The following is a 16,392-nucleotide window of genomic DNA, read 5'->3' as shown; positions in this document are numbered from 1 at the left end:
ATTGTAATTTTTTGCATTCAGTTATTAACATTGAATCCTGTGTGCTACTATTTTTATAGTCTGCCTTGAATTTATATTACAGATGGCTTCCCACACAAACCCTTTGGAAAGCTTTTCTTTCATATGTACATTATGATTTCACCTAAAATAAAAAAAACACCTTGTACCAAGTGGCTATACTAAATGGAAAAGATGTTTACGACTTTTAGCAGATAGGTAACTGTTCACAAAAATATATCACAAAGGTATATCAGGACAGTACTACTCTGCACTGAGTAAAGTATTTTCATGCAGACCACAGGTTGTCCGGGTTAAAAAAAAAAAAAAAAAAAAAAAGCATATCTTTGTGTTTGAGAGTTTATAATGCTTACAGGATCAGTCAGAGCCTTCATCTTCATCACTGGCAACATGTGATACACTTTCAACCTGGAAGAAAACAACCAGTAAATAAAACAGAACAAAAAAACCAAACCAAAAACGCTGTCTTTTCTAATAAAGCGTGACCAATACCAATTATACTCGCAAATATAAACTAGCAGATGGCAGAAACATAGCAATTAAAGCGACAATACAGAATCAAGTAAACTAGACACTAACAATGTAAGAGGCTTAATGTATCTCCTGCTCCGCAGTGTGCATGCATACTCAACACCAGCCTGATCCAGCACTCGCACAAGAGCAGGAGGTCTAACAAGTTTACTTACAGAGAGGGTCGTACACAAACGCACCAGCTTCCCATCAGAAGTGAGATCATTTAAATATGCATGGGATAAAGCTATCCTGAATCAAAGACCACAAGGTCTGAGTCTCTACATCAGGAAAAATGGGCAGACTAGATGGGCTGCGGTCAAATTTTTTGTTTCTATGTTAAAAACGCCCCACAAGCCCACGTGCAGAAAGGACTCCCACTTATTTCAACGGGGCTGCTTTCTTGACAAGAATTGGCGTCTTACAAGAGCATTAGTTTGGGACATTAGACTGTCCCTTATCCAACATTTGTGTATGCCAGGAATAGGACTAGAACAATAATAAAAAAATATGTATTTTGATCCAGAGCAAAAGTAATGGTCGATTGCTACATTACAACTTTAATATTCCTGGCATGACACCTGAATTTGAATATTCTCACAAAAAAAGTTCCTGTACCGCCATGCTCTAGTAATGAGGACTAGGCAGCTGTCTAGAGTGTTAAGAACCAAAAGCTATTTTCTATATAGTGTACCCTGCTTTATTAAACCGTTCCATACAGGGCAATTTGGTGGCTTAAAAACAGCCCAGCATATGTGTGTACCACAAAATAGAAAAAATGGTGACAACTGACAAGGATTTATTCCAGTTTAGGAACCCAAATGGTCTATGCTCAACATTATTATTATTATTATCTTTTATTTATATAGCGCCAACAGTTTACGCAGCGCTTAATACAATACATAAATTCAAGGGATATGACAAGACAAGAATTGACAGACTAAGACAAACCGATACATTTGGTGGAGAGAGCCCTGCTCGCAAGCTTACAATCTAGAGGGAAAATGGGGTGATAAACATAAGGCATAGAGAAAGGGTGAGAGGTATTGTGGGGGTATCAATGACAAGGATGTTCTAGCAGCTAAGATGGTATGCTTCTCTGAAGAAGTGGGTTTTTAGATGTTTCTTGAATGTCGGGAGGGAGGGTGAATTCTGAAGGTTCCTTGGGAGCAGATTCCAGAGATATGGGGCAGCTCGAGTGAAATCTTGTAGACGGGAAAAGGAAGAGGTGATGAGTGAGGAGGAGAGCCTTAGCCCATGGGAGGAACGTAGGGATCGAGTAGGAGAGTATTTGCTAATGAGGTCAGAAATGTACGGAGGAGCGGTATTGTGGATGGCCTTATATGTCAGTACCAGGATCTTAAATTTAATTCTAAAGGTAATCGGAAGCCAGTGGAGGGTTTCACAGAGGGGGGAAGCAGAAGAGGAGCGACGTGCAAGGAAGATGAGCCTAGCAGCGGCATTAAGGATAGACTGTAGTGGAGAGAGTCGAGACAGTGGAATGCCAACCAGAAGAGTGTTGCAGTAGTCAAGACGGGAAATGATAAGTGAATGAACCAGAGTTTTTGTGGATTCTTGGGTGAGGAATGGGCGGATACGAGAGATGTTTTTTAGGTGCAGGCGGCAGGATCTGGCGAGGGACTGAATGTGAGGGATGAAGGAGAGGTTTGAGTCAAGGATGACCCCAAGGCATCGGGCCTGGTTAGTAGGAGAGATTGTTGTGTTGTTAATGGTGATAGAGAATTCAGGTAGTGGAGTGGAGATGGAGGGAGGGAAGATAATGAGTTCCGTTTTAGAAAGATTTTAGAAAGATTAAGTGCCTTCTACAACCGAACCAACCAGTGAATATAGTTTGAAAATCATAAGGGATCAATGTAAGGAATAAAATCCATATCTGAACAATTCTCTCTCTTTCATATTAAGAGATATTTTTCAGAAGACTAAGGCCCACAACACAAATGTCTGTCATTTAAGGTTACCTTGTGGTTGTCTGTGTTTTGTTGCGTGCAAGAGGCTTCATAGTCATGGATAGGAAGGGTAGCCATCCAAGTGGACATGGATTTTTCCTGTATTTCTGTCTGTATAATGGTGGGGTAAATGTGCTCTTTCTTAAACGACTCTATTTTATCTTCTTCTTCCACCCAGTCCAAAGATTCATGGAGTCCATCGTTGCCAAAACGCCGGTTGTACTTCTCAAAATGAACCTTCTCAAGTACCAGACCAAGACCAGGAGCTTTAGGGATATCCACTTTTTCTTCGCCCCAGCTTCTCTCAATGATGGACACTGGCGCATAGCCCTTTACCACTGCAATAACTAATCCAATCATCTTACGGATCTGGTGCATCATAAAGCTCTGCCCTTTTACTTTGATCACAGCTAGCTCCAAGCCTCCTTGTTGAAAAGGAGGTTCACAGTGCATTTCCATAATGTAACGTTTTGCACTAGGGTCACGTGGACCTTTTTGAGATGTAAAGTTGTGGAAGTTGTGGGTGCCCTTATAAAGAGCAAGGAGCTCATTCACCTTATCCAGAGTTTCCTGGCTCAGCCGAAAACTCTCATCTTGTGTCTCATGGTCCTTGTGTGAGAAAGCAAAGGTGGGCAGAGTATAGGAATATGTACGAGCATCACATGTGTTCTTGGAGTTAAATCGTCCTGTTACCCTTTTCAAGCCTTTAAAATAATAAATACAATGTATATATTAGGATGATACAGAAAGCACAGATTCTGAGCACAGCGCACAATTTCTACACCAATGGGGGTCTAAAATGATTAAAGCACACTTCTGAGTATCGCGTGAAAGCAATGTATTTGGGAAAATTAGCTGAATTCCGTTAAATAACCCATAGAATGGTAGCTATGCTCTGCAACTTAGTCTTGTTTTAATCGTAACGTATTGATCAACAAAAAATAAATCTCCTTTGCTTAACAAGTAATTAGAGAAATATGTTGAAAATAGAACTATATAAATTAGTGAGTTGTGATGTAGCGTATGGGTATGTTCCTTATTAAGGATTAATTAGGACACAATAAATGCCTACTACTGGCTTTCATATTACAGATGTTACAGTAACATTTCTTCTCCCTTTACATAGGTTATGTGTAAAGTGGCAGGTGAGTTTGCACACATTGACCAAATACAATAGCCTTCTAGTGCAAATGGCGGTGGTTAATACAGCGAGGGCACTCACAAGGCAGATAAAGCAAGCCGTACTAGGTTTAAATAATATAATTAGGTGCAATGCTATTAGATAAAGGTGTTCCACAAAACCTAAGTTTATGTATGTGTATGTATAGACTATCTCAGGCTGTACACATGTATACAAACAGTGCAATTCCCTATCGCACATTTATTGCACTATATAGTTTAACTTGTGTATTACATACATGTAAGAAGAGACACATATTACTATATAGGTTAACATCCTAAGAGATCTGCCAATGTTTTTCAGGTGATGGATCAGAGATTGGGAGACTTTATAGGCTGACTGCTTTTGACTTCTCTTCTGGAGAAGGCTGTATAAAATAAAAAATAAAATACATTCTTTATGTTCTTTTAGGTTGTTGGTGGCATCTAACGGGACATTTTATATAAAAATTAAAATTGGTTGCGCCTTTTCCATGGCTCTTATATTTAAGTCCTGTAATAATGCCAACATTATCATTATCCTCTCTTCAGAGCTCTGGGTTCTCATATTTTCCACCAGAGTATCAGATTGCATAGGACCACACAAATACATAAAGTGGGACTGTAAACAAACACAAATTAACTAGTATGAAAGGGACAAATTCCAGTGACATATCAGACGTATGATCTACTCACCCAGTATTCGAATGTGGGGGGGTAGATTTTGATTAATCATTTCTACTGTGTTGTCTATCAACCAGATCTTCAATGATACGACTTGTCCTGCAGCCGAAACACCCTGGCAGACAAACTAAAATAATTAAGCTGCACTTCCAGAACGGCTATTCTTTATCTCTACGCTGGAATCCTCGGCCATGCAATGGATGCCTCACGTTTTCAATGCCTGAGAACCAATCAGCAGCCACAGTAAACTTTAAAAAAAATGTATATATAGATATACATACACACACACACACACACATATTTATGTATATATAATGTACAAAAGAGCAACAGGTTGCAAGCTAATCTATAGTACGATCAACTGGCTAGCGCACTGACAAAACCCACACTGATCACTGCTGTCATGCAAGGGATGATTATTGCACAGCCAGCCACAAGCAAAAAAAAAAAAAAGAAAAAGAAATGGGCCGCTGCTCGTGTTTCTAGTGCACACATTTTGGGGGATTACAACTCTTATCAAACTCAGTCAAGCTGACAAGGTGATGGTAGTTGTGGCCCACATAAGTGGGTGCAGGAAAAAAGCAAAAGGAAGGCATATTTGTGGAAATTTAGAATTTAATCTAAGATGTGTTTGTATAGTAGTGTATTGTAGTGTGTAGTGTATTATTGTTTAACACTATTTTCTGCGTGCCTACCTTGGCCTGTTCTGTGTGTTATTGCATAGTGACATGAGAGTTTCATGTAGTGTGACCTGTAGATTTAAAATTGTGTGTGTGATTTTTTTTTATTTATATATATATATATATATATATATATATATATATATATATATATATATACACACACACACACACACACACACACACACCTATATATACACACACACACACCTATGTAATCTAGAGAGGAAACTGAATACATTTTGGTGAGTTTTTCTGCAGCTGCATGTAATCTTTGCAAAAAATAAAAATAAAAAAAAATTGAATGTGTGGCGAAAAAAAGCTACGAAAATTAACGTTATGGTTCTTTTTATCAGGAATTGGTCACCAACTGGTTGAACGATAAGTGTGCAAACATGCATAGTGAAATACCCTGGGTTGTTGCCTTTTCTGCCACATAACTTCCAAAAAACCTATGCATCTTGGGTTTTTTTCCCCCAAACGCAAGACACTTACATTAATATATTTTGTGGTTTCTTTTTTGTGAGTTTACATCAACAGATGCTTCTTGAGAATTAAAACGTTTGAGTGCTTGTTTATGTTAAAGAAGCTCTAAAAACACACCTCTAATGCGGTTTCATTGATTGGACTTCAGGTTTGCCAACTCCTGACTCCAATTAGTTTTTGTTGAAGTGATTAGCCTAGGGGTTCACATACTTTTTCCAAATGCACACTGTGGATGTTTGAATTATGTATTCAATATGGACAAGAACAATACAATAATGCGTGTGTTCATTTACCTTGTCTGTACGGGCACACCGCTGAAATGACATCTTTTTCATTTCTTCAGCATGGTTTTCAGGGATGCAGCCAGTCAAAACAAGCGCCTGGACAAGTTCGTCCTCAATCGTTTTGAATTGGGAAGATCCGACATTCCTCTGTGGGGCACAGTTTAAAAGTGAGTACAGAGCTGATCTGACTAGTCATGCTTCCCATCAATATTGGTAGGCACGCCAGTCTATATGCCACCTAGCACCTGGTAGGTTTTAGCTTGAAGTTACAAATGAAAACTTAAGTTCCAGTTGTAAAATTCTTAATTACCGGTAATTTTGTATCTTTGCGCGCACACACTCAGGTTGATTGTAATTAGCAAGGAACAGCAGTAATAAATTAAGCACAGGATTAAGGGGGTTTAGAACAAAATTGATGCCCAGATACAATTGCCATCTCTTGTAAGAATTTTTTTGGGCAATTTATGTGACACTATAGAACGCCTGTGAGCACATACTGATGCATGACATTCACAGACATGGAAACTAAATCTCAAGTAAAGTTTTCCAAGGCATTTTAAAAGGAGCTTCTCACTGTTAACAGACTGCTATAGTTACAGCCAACCTTTGAATCTATAAAAAAAAAACTATAAATGTGTAACTTCTACATTCCCAAAAAGCTCTTTATTTGGACTCAAACTCTGCCCTTCAATCTTTGCACAATACTGCCAACGCAACAATGGGCAAAAAGGCATTTTTGGCGACAACTAGGGGAATTATGTGCATGCCTTGGATATCCCTGGGCAGCTTCCTATGGAGAGCATTTTATAATGTACCTATGCAGGACTATGGACTTATTCCCATTTAATCATAAAAACTTCCCTGCAAAAGAAATAAAACTTCTGGGGATCTATTTTATTAATGATAATAATGTTCATGCACCGAATTTGAACAGGAGAACCAAGGTATGAGTTGGTGGAGGTATATATAGGTTTTGGAGTGTGGGTGTATCTCTGGAGAAAGGACCTGGACCCCAGTCATAGAACTGCTCTTCAGACAATGTTGCACCAGCTGCACAAATAAACTTTTTTTATTTATTTTTTTATGATGTAATACTTCTGGGACATTGGAGGTTGTCAAATTAGTTAGGTCACTCAACGGGAAGATATGCCACAGGCATTAGATGTGTCTCTGGATTTGGTGTATTGGAGTAGAAGAGTAGGGCATGGGAGTGTGAAGAGGAGTTTCTAGAGTGGTTTCATCTTTTTCTATATTCAGCCATCAAACAGCAAGAGCAATTTATCCAGTTCACCATAAAGGTTTTGCAAGGGAAGTCAGTGATAGAACCACATCACCGCAAAGAGGCTTACTTCGTATTCCTACCTGTTGCACTTGATTCCTTTATCAGGCTCAATGCATAGGGCAGATAACAGTAACAACATACACCCCAGGGTCATCTTATTATAGGAAAGGAGATTATTAAATGTTATCGGCTACCTCCCTCCCTGCATTGAAGCCCATCTGCTCTCGGCATCCAGAATCTTGGAGAACATCTTTATGTCCTTATTGATGAGGGAGACGGGTTGGTAGCTGAAGCTTCAGGGAAGGACAGGCGATACAGTTTTGATAAACTTAGTTACGCTACAACACTGTGAAGATGACATAAGTCATTATGTATGCATTTATCAGCAACGTTTATTAGCTACATGTGAACCAACGCATTTCTATTTGCAGAGTCTAACCACTTAAAAAGGGGCAATTCCTTACCTGCATTCCATAGTAACCTTTTCCTGAATAGGCCAAAAGCAGGACTACCTTCCTTTTAGGAGGTTTTTTACTCTGTTCTTCAGTATCAGGTTTAAATCTCTTGGCACTATGCCCATTTTCCTCCACAGCCTCAGGCTCCTCCTGAAGAGCACTTGCTTTCCTGGTTTCTCCAACACTAGGGGCTTGTATAAGTGGCTCCTCTTTCTGAGAAGAAGCCATGGAAGCAGAAAGGAGTATCTGCGACAGATTAGACAAGGCAGATCAGACAAGGCAGATCAGACACGAATCACGCTGGAGATCAATTGATAGATGCAAAGTCAACCTGATACAGCTTTCACGCATAGAAGCCCTCTTTATGGAACATACATGAAGGATGATAAATAAGATCTTTCGTCAAAGTAAAGCAACGTTACGTTTAAGGAAAGCCCCGCGATATGAATGTCCCATTACTAATCTGACCTGTGCAGGCGCTGAATTGTCAGCGTGAGAATCACCAGCTAATGCTCAGCATCCGGCTTCAACACGTGTGGAAGACAAGAGTCCTGCACTGAACTCTACGGGTCCTGAGCAGGGACAACAGACCTCGCTCAACTTGGGCGGAGCTTGCGTTGTATAGGCGGGTCGGTTTTCACACTGGTCGCTACTGTTTCATTTCAGCAGCTGTTGGAAAATCCACAATGCTGAAGTTGTCTTCTTATTCAACCAGCTTCCTATTCGCTGAAGGTAGATTGTTTGTCGAAGAGCTTCTTATTCTAGCGTCATAAATTTGATGTATATGTATATTTATATATATGTAATGATAACATAGTTCAGTCTCCATGCAGCGCCTCTAGTGGTGACTTGTTTAATTGTCTAACCAATATACCGCCTTTCCGGATTGGCCCTCGTCGGCCACTGTAAGTGGGGATCTCCTACGGAACAGCTCGCTGCCTTTTGTGAGTCCATAGGGTGGGGGGGGACTTTGTCGGTAAAGAAACAGGGGTAAGTAGAAGGGTATCCTCTTCGGCTGTCTATGGAAAAGGCGGGGGATTTGGGGAGAGGGATACTGGCCTAGTGCTAATGGACTCAAGAAGGAACTTCCTTGATAGAAAGTAGCAACGTGCCTGCAGCGCTTCCCTTGTGTGCTCGCATGAAGCAGGGGCTCGCAACTTTACAAGGAGCGAGCTGCCAGGTTCTGGGGTCTTGGGAGACGCGTAATCTCTTCCCGTTCCTATTGCGCACCGAATCTGACCATTTAACCCTTCGCCTCCGCAAAAGAAACAACCCCAAATTTATGATGGGGCCTGTGGGAACTTGCTTCCTTTAAAGAGCGGCCTACCTAAGCTCGCTGGCAACGAATGTGTTAAACTGCGTTGGCTTGCTTAAGGCACCAGGGTTAACCAGTGCGGCGCCGGCGGGCTAGAACTTACTTTTTCAGGAAGTTAGTTGTGCAGCGGTAAATATCTATGTCCCGTCCGCCTAATACTAAACATGGTGTAAAAACATGCAAGACGCCTAGGTTAATATGCAGTGATCAATGGCTAATAGATTGCTTTACGTGTTAGTTTTTAAGCATTCGCCTTTCGTTGCCCTTTATAATCATTAGGATAGAATACAGTTCTGTATTATTTTTCTATTTGCCAACGCGCAGTCTAATTTGATGCTGAGTATATAGGGGCCGATGCATCGATTGATTCTGGAATCTCTTCTAAACTATACTGTTCAATGTCTTCCAGTCTACTGAAAGATCATTCCCTATTGATCTGACTTCCCAGAGGGGAAAAACAAAGCATCTACGTCTAGTTTGCTATTGCTATTTGCTATTGTTTGTCTAGAATGTAATTCAGCAAATCCATGTATTTATTATAATGAATACAAACCATTATTTGATCCGTGATATAAATGTGGCTTAAGTATGACTGTATCCATGCAGACTTTTCTTGTCTCGTAAGACATCTAGTTGTGTGATTTATTATATATATATATATATATATATATATATATATATATATATATATAATAGTGTATTTACAATATGCTTGGAAGGTTGAAGATGATGTACATGTTATGATTTGTACTCTTCAAATGTCAAATATTGTACAATGTATTGCTTTCATTTGTCAACAAAATCAAGAAAAGAAGGAAATCCAAGATATTAACCTGCAATTGTTATAAATTACTTAATATTTAAACATTTTAAATAATTGTTACATTAACCATTAAGTTGGTCCGTGCATTTACTTTCCTCAAACCTAAAGTCAAATATATCCCATGTCATTTTCAGTCTGATATACCAGAGATCAGATCAGACATTCTGATGAGCTGAGGATATTTAGAGAGAAGTACCGCAGTAACTTGTGCATCTTCAGTAAGGTTAATGTAACAATTATTTAAAATGTTTAAATATTAAGTAATTTATAACAATTGCAGGTTAATATCTTGGATTTCCTTCTTTTCTCCCTACCAATTGAATTATGCATCACACAACTCGGCTGCTCTTGCTGGAAAATCCTGCTGATGTTGGCTCTTCATAATGTGTAAAAGTTTTATGTTGTTTAGCACAAGTTACTGCGGTACTTCTTTCTAAATATCCTCAGCTCATCAGAATGTCTGATCTGATCTCTGGTATATCAGACTGAAAATTACATGGGATATATTTGACTTTAGGTTTGAGGAAGGTAAATGCACGGACCAACTTAGTATACTTTTATTCTATGGTGCGTCATGGGATTCTTACTATACTAATGAATACATATATGATTGATTTTTGTTGACGTATTAAAGTCATTGTACAATATTTGGCAACTCAGATTTTCAAAACTTGACTGCCTATCGTGTATTCTTTAAAGTTTAAACGTTATGTTCCCATGACTTGGTACTTTCTCTTCCCGTTCCCTCTTGTTTTGGACTCGGCTGACAAACTGGTTGTTTTCCTTCCTTTTTTATACTACGTACATTTAAAAAAAAAAAATAAGGGGGAGTTCCCCAACTTTGTTAATATTCTGCCCGTACCACGCTTTAGCTGATGAAACTGTAAAAATATGCCATAATTTTATGGCATATTTTTGCTTACAATATTGAGACTGGTAAAGTAACTGCTTCGGTTCTCCTCAAGTATGGTTTATATGTAGAAAGAGATAAGCGATATCCCTGATCCGTCCTTTTTTGTTAACATTGGCATCACGGCATATCCCATATGCTTCCATTTCCATTATTATGTTTTACCAACCGTGTTCATATTGTGAACCTCACAAATAAATGTTCTACTATTTATACATTGGTACATATTGTGAACCTGTGATATTGCAAGGATGCTAGGAGGTGACAGTTAAAGAAGTGCTTCATAGAAATAAAATGTTTTCTCTGGTTCCTTCGGCTTGAAGAATGAGGGTCTGTTCTATAATGCTGTATACTTTCTTGGACCAATGCAACTCTTCGCGTTTTCCTTCTTACTCCATTAAAACCGATCAAGTGGGGAGTTTATTAATTATGTGTAAAAAATAAATAAATATTAAAAATAAAATATAATTTAAAAAAGGTATTTTGTCAAAACTGTGACTGAAAATGTATCCATTAGTTAAAAAAAGAGGACATCTAATTGATACCGCCATATGGTAAACTGCCACTACATCAAAAGTATTTTATTATTATTCTAGGTCTGGTCTTATACACAGTCTGTGGAATTGGAGCGTTCACACTCTTTGGGAGCAAAATCGGCACTTTCGATATGGGTGGCCTGTAATGGCCACTTACCACGTTGTGCCTACAGGAGGATTAGAGGTAAAAGAGGTCTTTGGCGTTATTATAATAGTCCTGTATTTTATGAGTTTAGCAAGAATAATAAATTCCTGTTAGAACAACTAAAGGAAGTTCTCGTTATTAATTATCAGTCAGAAATTTGACAATACGGGTTTACAAAAACATTATGGGGTTCGTAAAGCAATGACGTTTTTCTTTGCTCTGTGGGAAATGTTCAGCTCTCATGGTTGCTTTGTATTAGCATGGGCTCTGAAGAAACATTTTCAATGCATTTCAAACCCTTTGGCTCACATTGAGTTAGACTTTGTTTGGTGTAGCAAGCATAATGCTAAAGGGTACTACGGTATTTATGCTATGGAAAATGCTTACTATGCCCGAATTCCAGTTTAATATACAAATCATGTGCAAAACTTTTGGATCTGCCTACATATGACTGAGTAATTTAATTATACGGGACAAACATTTACATTATTTATAGAATAATTTGATAATGGTTCAATCTCGTATAAACATTACGGTGTGGAGTGTTAATTTGTATTTGGTTTTTTACTTATTACTGACTGGTCAATTTCCTCTTTTTTTTCTTTTCTCTTTTTTTTTTTTGGCTTTTTCTTAATTTCCTAAATTTTAGGATTGCGTATTGTGTTAACCGTGTTTTGGTGGGGTTATAATGCCCCATGGTAACAGTTCCCAAGATACACAACCCCAGCCCCCCAAGCCCACCTCAGGAAATGATGGGGATCAACAAAGAAGTCAAAAGGCTACTCCTCAATCGCCTGCTCCAACATTTGCACCAGCAGTCAGTTCACCCGGACCTCAGTCACCTGGTTACCAAATACAACAACTAATAATGAGCCGGAATCCAGTGCCTGGTCAGAATGTAAATATCACATTACAGAATGTGGGGCCGGTGGTAGCAGGAAATCAGCAGATAACTCTTACTCCACTGCCTCTCCCTAATCCTGCATCCCCAGGGTTCCAATTCAGCTCCCAAACAAGAAGGTTTGAACATGGCTCTCCGTCCTATATCCAGGTTACCTCCCCTATATCTCAACAGGTCCAGACCCAAAGCCCTACTCAACCCACCGCTGTGCCAATTCAAGCTTTACAAGGTGTTAGGGCAACAACTGCAGGAACCAGTTTGGGAATGTGCAGCCAAAGCCCTACACGTGGGTTTGTAGATGCTGGTTTGATTGTTAGGCAGCTCAGTCTTGGTCCTTCCGCTTCCGGACACTTTGTATTTCAGGAGGGAACCGGAATTACCCAGATCGCACAGGGGGCACAAGTACATCTTCCTTCTGGAACTTCCACGCCTATCCAAGCACGTACTCTGTTACACTCCAATTCACAGACTGTTGGCTCTGTACAGTTTGGATCACAGAGCCCCGTGACAACTGGAGCAAGCCACATAACAACTACCAATCTACCCCCACAGATAAGCAGTATTATCCAAGGTCAGTTAATCCAGCAGCAGCAGGTGCTTCATAGCCAACAGCTAGGCAGGACTATCAGCTTTGATAGGACTTCTGGAGGCATGATAGCCGGAGTGGCTGGGACCTCAACATTTGGCATAGCCTCACAACCTGCTCCAACAAGTCCATCGCGAGCAGCTGGACCAGCGCCCTCTAGTCTTCCTCTTGCCTCAATTGTAAAAAAGCAAAGTAAAAAACTTGAGGAGATTCCTCCAGCAACCCAGGAAGATGCTCGAATGAGGAAGCAATGTTTGGATCATCACCATAAAACATTAAAGGCCCTGAAGGAGAACTTCAAAGACTATATGATTGAACTATTCTTTCTACAATACTTTCAAGGGAACATGATGGATTTTTTGGCTTTCAAAAAGAAACCTAGTATACAGCTACAGAACTATCTCAGGCAAAATGACTTGGATGCAGAAGTAGAAGAGGAAGAAGGGGACAAGAGCTCTCTTCATCTTACTCAGGTAAGACTGATATTTCTTTGTACTGGAATACATTTCTGTGATGGGCTGGATTTGCACATTATTTGACTCCAGGCATTTGGGAAATATTTTACATCAACTTGAAAAATAATCACTCCATCCCCTTCCCTAAACATTTAAATTTCACTAAATTGTGGCTTCAAAAAAAAAAGAAGCCATAAGTCGGTTTAAGGAAACTTTCAATTATGTATACCGGTAGGTATATTTGCCTATTTTATAGGCAGTGCTGAACACTGGGCAAATGAGTTGTTGGGTCCAAAAAGTAAGATGTGACATTTGGGCATGCAATTGTTCTTCTGTATGAGTTCCACTAACTGACTGCAGTTTTTTTCCTTTAGCATAGCATATCAAATGTTTTCCAGCTGTCTAATGGCTGTGCCTTTATTTCTAGCCTCAAGATCCTCCTGCAAGTCCAGTGTCAGAGAATACTATTTCCATGGAAACCCAAGCCTCCAGTATGCAAAGGGAAACTCCTATTGGTATTGCTTATTTTTCTTACTTTGTTTATGATACAACATTGATTAGTGATCCTGAAGAAAAAATATGAACATACAATACCTAATTTGGTATTGGAGTATTATACGTTCACTTAAAATAATGTCACATTTCAACAGTGAGTATGCTGAATTAAAGCAACAAATACCCCAATTATCTAACATTAAGTATAGCTTTGCAGAGCTGCTGATGCTTAAAAGTAAAAACATCCCATGCCTGTGTGGGATCTAAGGATTTGGTTGATGGCGTAGACTTTGCCAGTGAATTTGACTACCTGGAACTCCTTAAAAATGCATATGATGGCTGGAGTGTCCCTTTAAATGTATGATGTTGGACCTTATATATCTGTAAGCAGGTACCATGGTTATCTTGCTTTACATTGTATCTGCATTGGAAAAGGTAGATATATCTTAAATTGAAATATGTATTTTCAGTCAGTCTTCATCATGTCATTTGTGTGCTTTTCAGAGTTTCCCGATATTCTGATATTTTTAGCAATTGGCAGGTATTATGATTGATTGATATATTGATTTCTGGGAAGCAACACAGAATTGTGCTTCAAATATATTGACGAGAGATCTTAGAATGCTAACATTTAAAAAGAAAATGGCGCGTTATATATAAATTACCATGAATTTATTGTGATGGGGCATTTAATTTCTAGTTTGTGTATGACTATTTGTCATTTTATTTCTCACTTTCTCAGATGCAGCTCTAAAGCCATTGCAGGATTCAAGCGAATCTACTTCCCATCATCTAAAAGTGACACTTGGAATTCCTCAGACCCCACCCACACAGAGTAAAAATGGTAAGGTTGCTGCAGTTACACTCTATTTTATAGTACACAATTTGTCAGACCACAGCAGTTGTATTATAAAGTGAGTGATTCTTACAGAAGTCCCTTGGCATGGTTACGTCTGAGGGCTTCACAAAAGTGCAGTAATATTTACATATGACAAAATGTTCCTTGCTGGAGTTTAGGAATGGTTATTAGCATGGTTTAGGTGTGTTTGTGCTGTCCTGGATTAACAATAACATCATTAACATTGATGAAAGGGACTGATGATGCACCCAAATAGCAGAACTGTGTCAGAAGAGTTATACATTTATATAGCTTTATTTACCATGAGGGGGGTGTGGGGGTTCTTCTGATATTCAGTAATGAAATCTTTACGTGTCACAGATGCCACAGTGCCTTCTGGTAGTGGCCTGTGTCACATCTCTTTCGTTGCATTTCTTACTTTGGGCTCCTTCTTTGTTGCAGTTGGCATGCCTTCCTCTGAGACAGTGGCTCCTCCAAATCACAGGCAAAGCGACCCCACCAAGGTTTCTACAATGCCTAATTCAACCAGCCTGCAGTCTCCGAGCAGAACGCAGCCCCAGAAAATGCCCATTACTTTTGTCCCCAACACTTTGCATCCTTCGCAGCAGCAGCCACCAGTCACGGACGCTCAAATCAAGGGAAAAACACAAACTTCCAGCATTCCTGTTGCACAATCTGCTCAAAATCAAATGTCTCAGCAGTCTCAGGTCATGATGCTCGACCAGCCTTTAAAACCCCAACAGGTATGTTTTAAATGGTGCAAGACCTTTGTTGTTATGACCCTGTTGACATTCCCATCAGTTCTTAAGGGGGCGACCGTATTTTACGGTCATCACATTATGGAAGGAGACTAAGACTTAACATAACAAGTATATACATCCACACAATTGTTGCATTAATCCCTTTTATCATAAGTGTCCTTTTTTTGTTTATATATATATGTGTGTGTGTGTATGTATATGTGTATATATATATATATATATATATATATACACACACCCTTTCTTGATTTTGTCCAGCAATGGTGAAGTTATTGAGACCCCTCAAGGTTGTCATTCCTTTACATCTTATTTTAATAATGGTTAAGTGAACCACTGTCCCCCTGCTAGAAACCATGCAGTGGGAAGGGGCTCTACTAGTTAGTATGCATCTGCAGTAGGTAGGTGGTGGCGTTTAGTTTCATTTACAGTAACAAACGGGAGGGTTGGGGCTGCATCACAGGGTTCTTTTGTTAAGCAGTACTAGTATCTCAATAACATCGTAGATACGGTTTAAGTGGTAGGAAAAATGGAGGAATAAAACATATCTGATGTCTGACTGTAAACCAAGTCCACGAGATGCATTTTCACATCATAATGCTTCTGGGAACTCCATCCTTAAATCAATACATGCTAATTGTTCTAAATATAGCAGGTGATGTCACCAGCTAAGTGGTATAAATGACCGAAGAAGCAACAAGCCAGTGATAGGACAAATCTTGTTAAGCAACTGGGGAAATTTACATTTATTTTTATTTCCGAACATTCCTAGTGGTTAAAAATAAGCAATCGCAATTAAGAACGCTGTCAACAATGCCTTTAACCTTGTACGTATTATAAAATAAAAGTAAATATACAATTTTATTTGATAAACTTTAAATTGATAAACTGTATTGGCACCAATAGTGATTACACAGTACAAGTACTCAAAATCATAAATAAACATCGCTGAATGGTTAATAATTTTGTATCTATGCTATATCCTCTATGGGATTAATATTCAGTGTACAGCAAGATAGCTGGTTATAGCAATGTTAAAGAATTACTTCTCTCTTTCTCCAGTAATGTAATACATAGTTTATTCT

The 16,392-nt window shown here is 39.1% G+C and overlaps 2 protein-coding genes across 2 annotated transcripts in view; one reads left to right on the top strand and one right to left on the bottom strand.

Annotated features, from left to right (window-relative positions):
- Nucleotides 1-375: 375 nt before the first annotated feature.
- On the bottom strand, nt 376-7,752 carry LOC149275734 (pseudouridylate synthase 1 homolog). The gene is made up of 5 exons (XM_089504383.1): nt 7,534-7,752; nt 5,797-5,934; nt 4,350-4,452; nt 2,508-3,199; nt 376-426 (listed from the first exon to the last, which is right to left on the bottom strand). The coding sequence occupies exons 1-5, from the start codon at nt 7,750-7,752 to the stop codon at nt 376-378; spliced, it is 1,203 nt and encodes a 400-aa protein (XP_089360509.1).
- Nucleotides 7,753-11,941: 4,189 nt separating this feature from the next.
- The window catches only part of LOC149275732 (E1A-binding protein p400-like), a 31,782-nt gene continuing 27,331 nt past the window's right edge, over nt 11,942-16,392 (top strand). The window contains 3 exon segments of the mRNA XM_089504381.1: nt 11,942-13,232; nt 14,433-14,534; nt 14,991-15,292. Of these exon segments, the coding sequence (XP_089360507.1) occupies nt 11,942-13,232; nt 14,433-14,534; nt 14,991-15,292 (1,695 nt within the window).

Source organism: Sceloporus occidentalis, unplaced genomic scaffold (genome assembly GCF_023333645.1).
Source record: "Sceloporus occidentalis isolate IW3139 unplaced genomic scaffold, rSceOcc1.0.p SCAF_269, whole genome shotgun sequence".
Lineage (NCBI taxonomy): Eukaryota > Metazoa > Chordata > Lepidosauria > Squamata > Phrynosomatidae > Sceloporus > Sceloporus occidentalis.
This window is presented reverse-complemented; position numbering and strand designations above follow the sequence as displayed.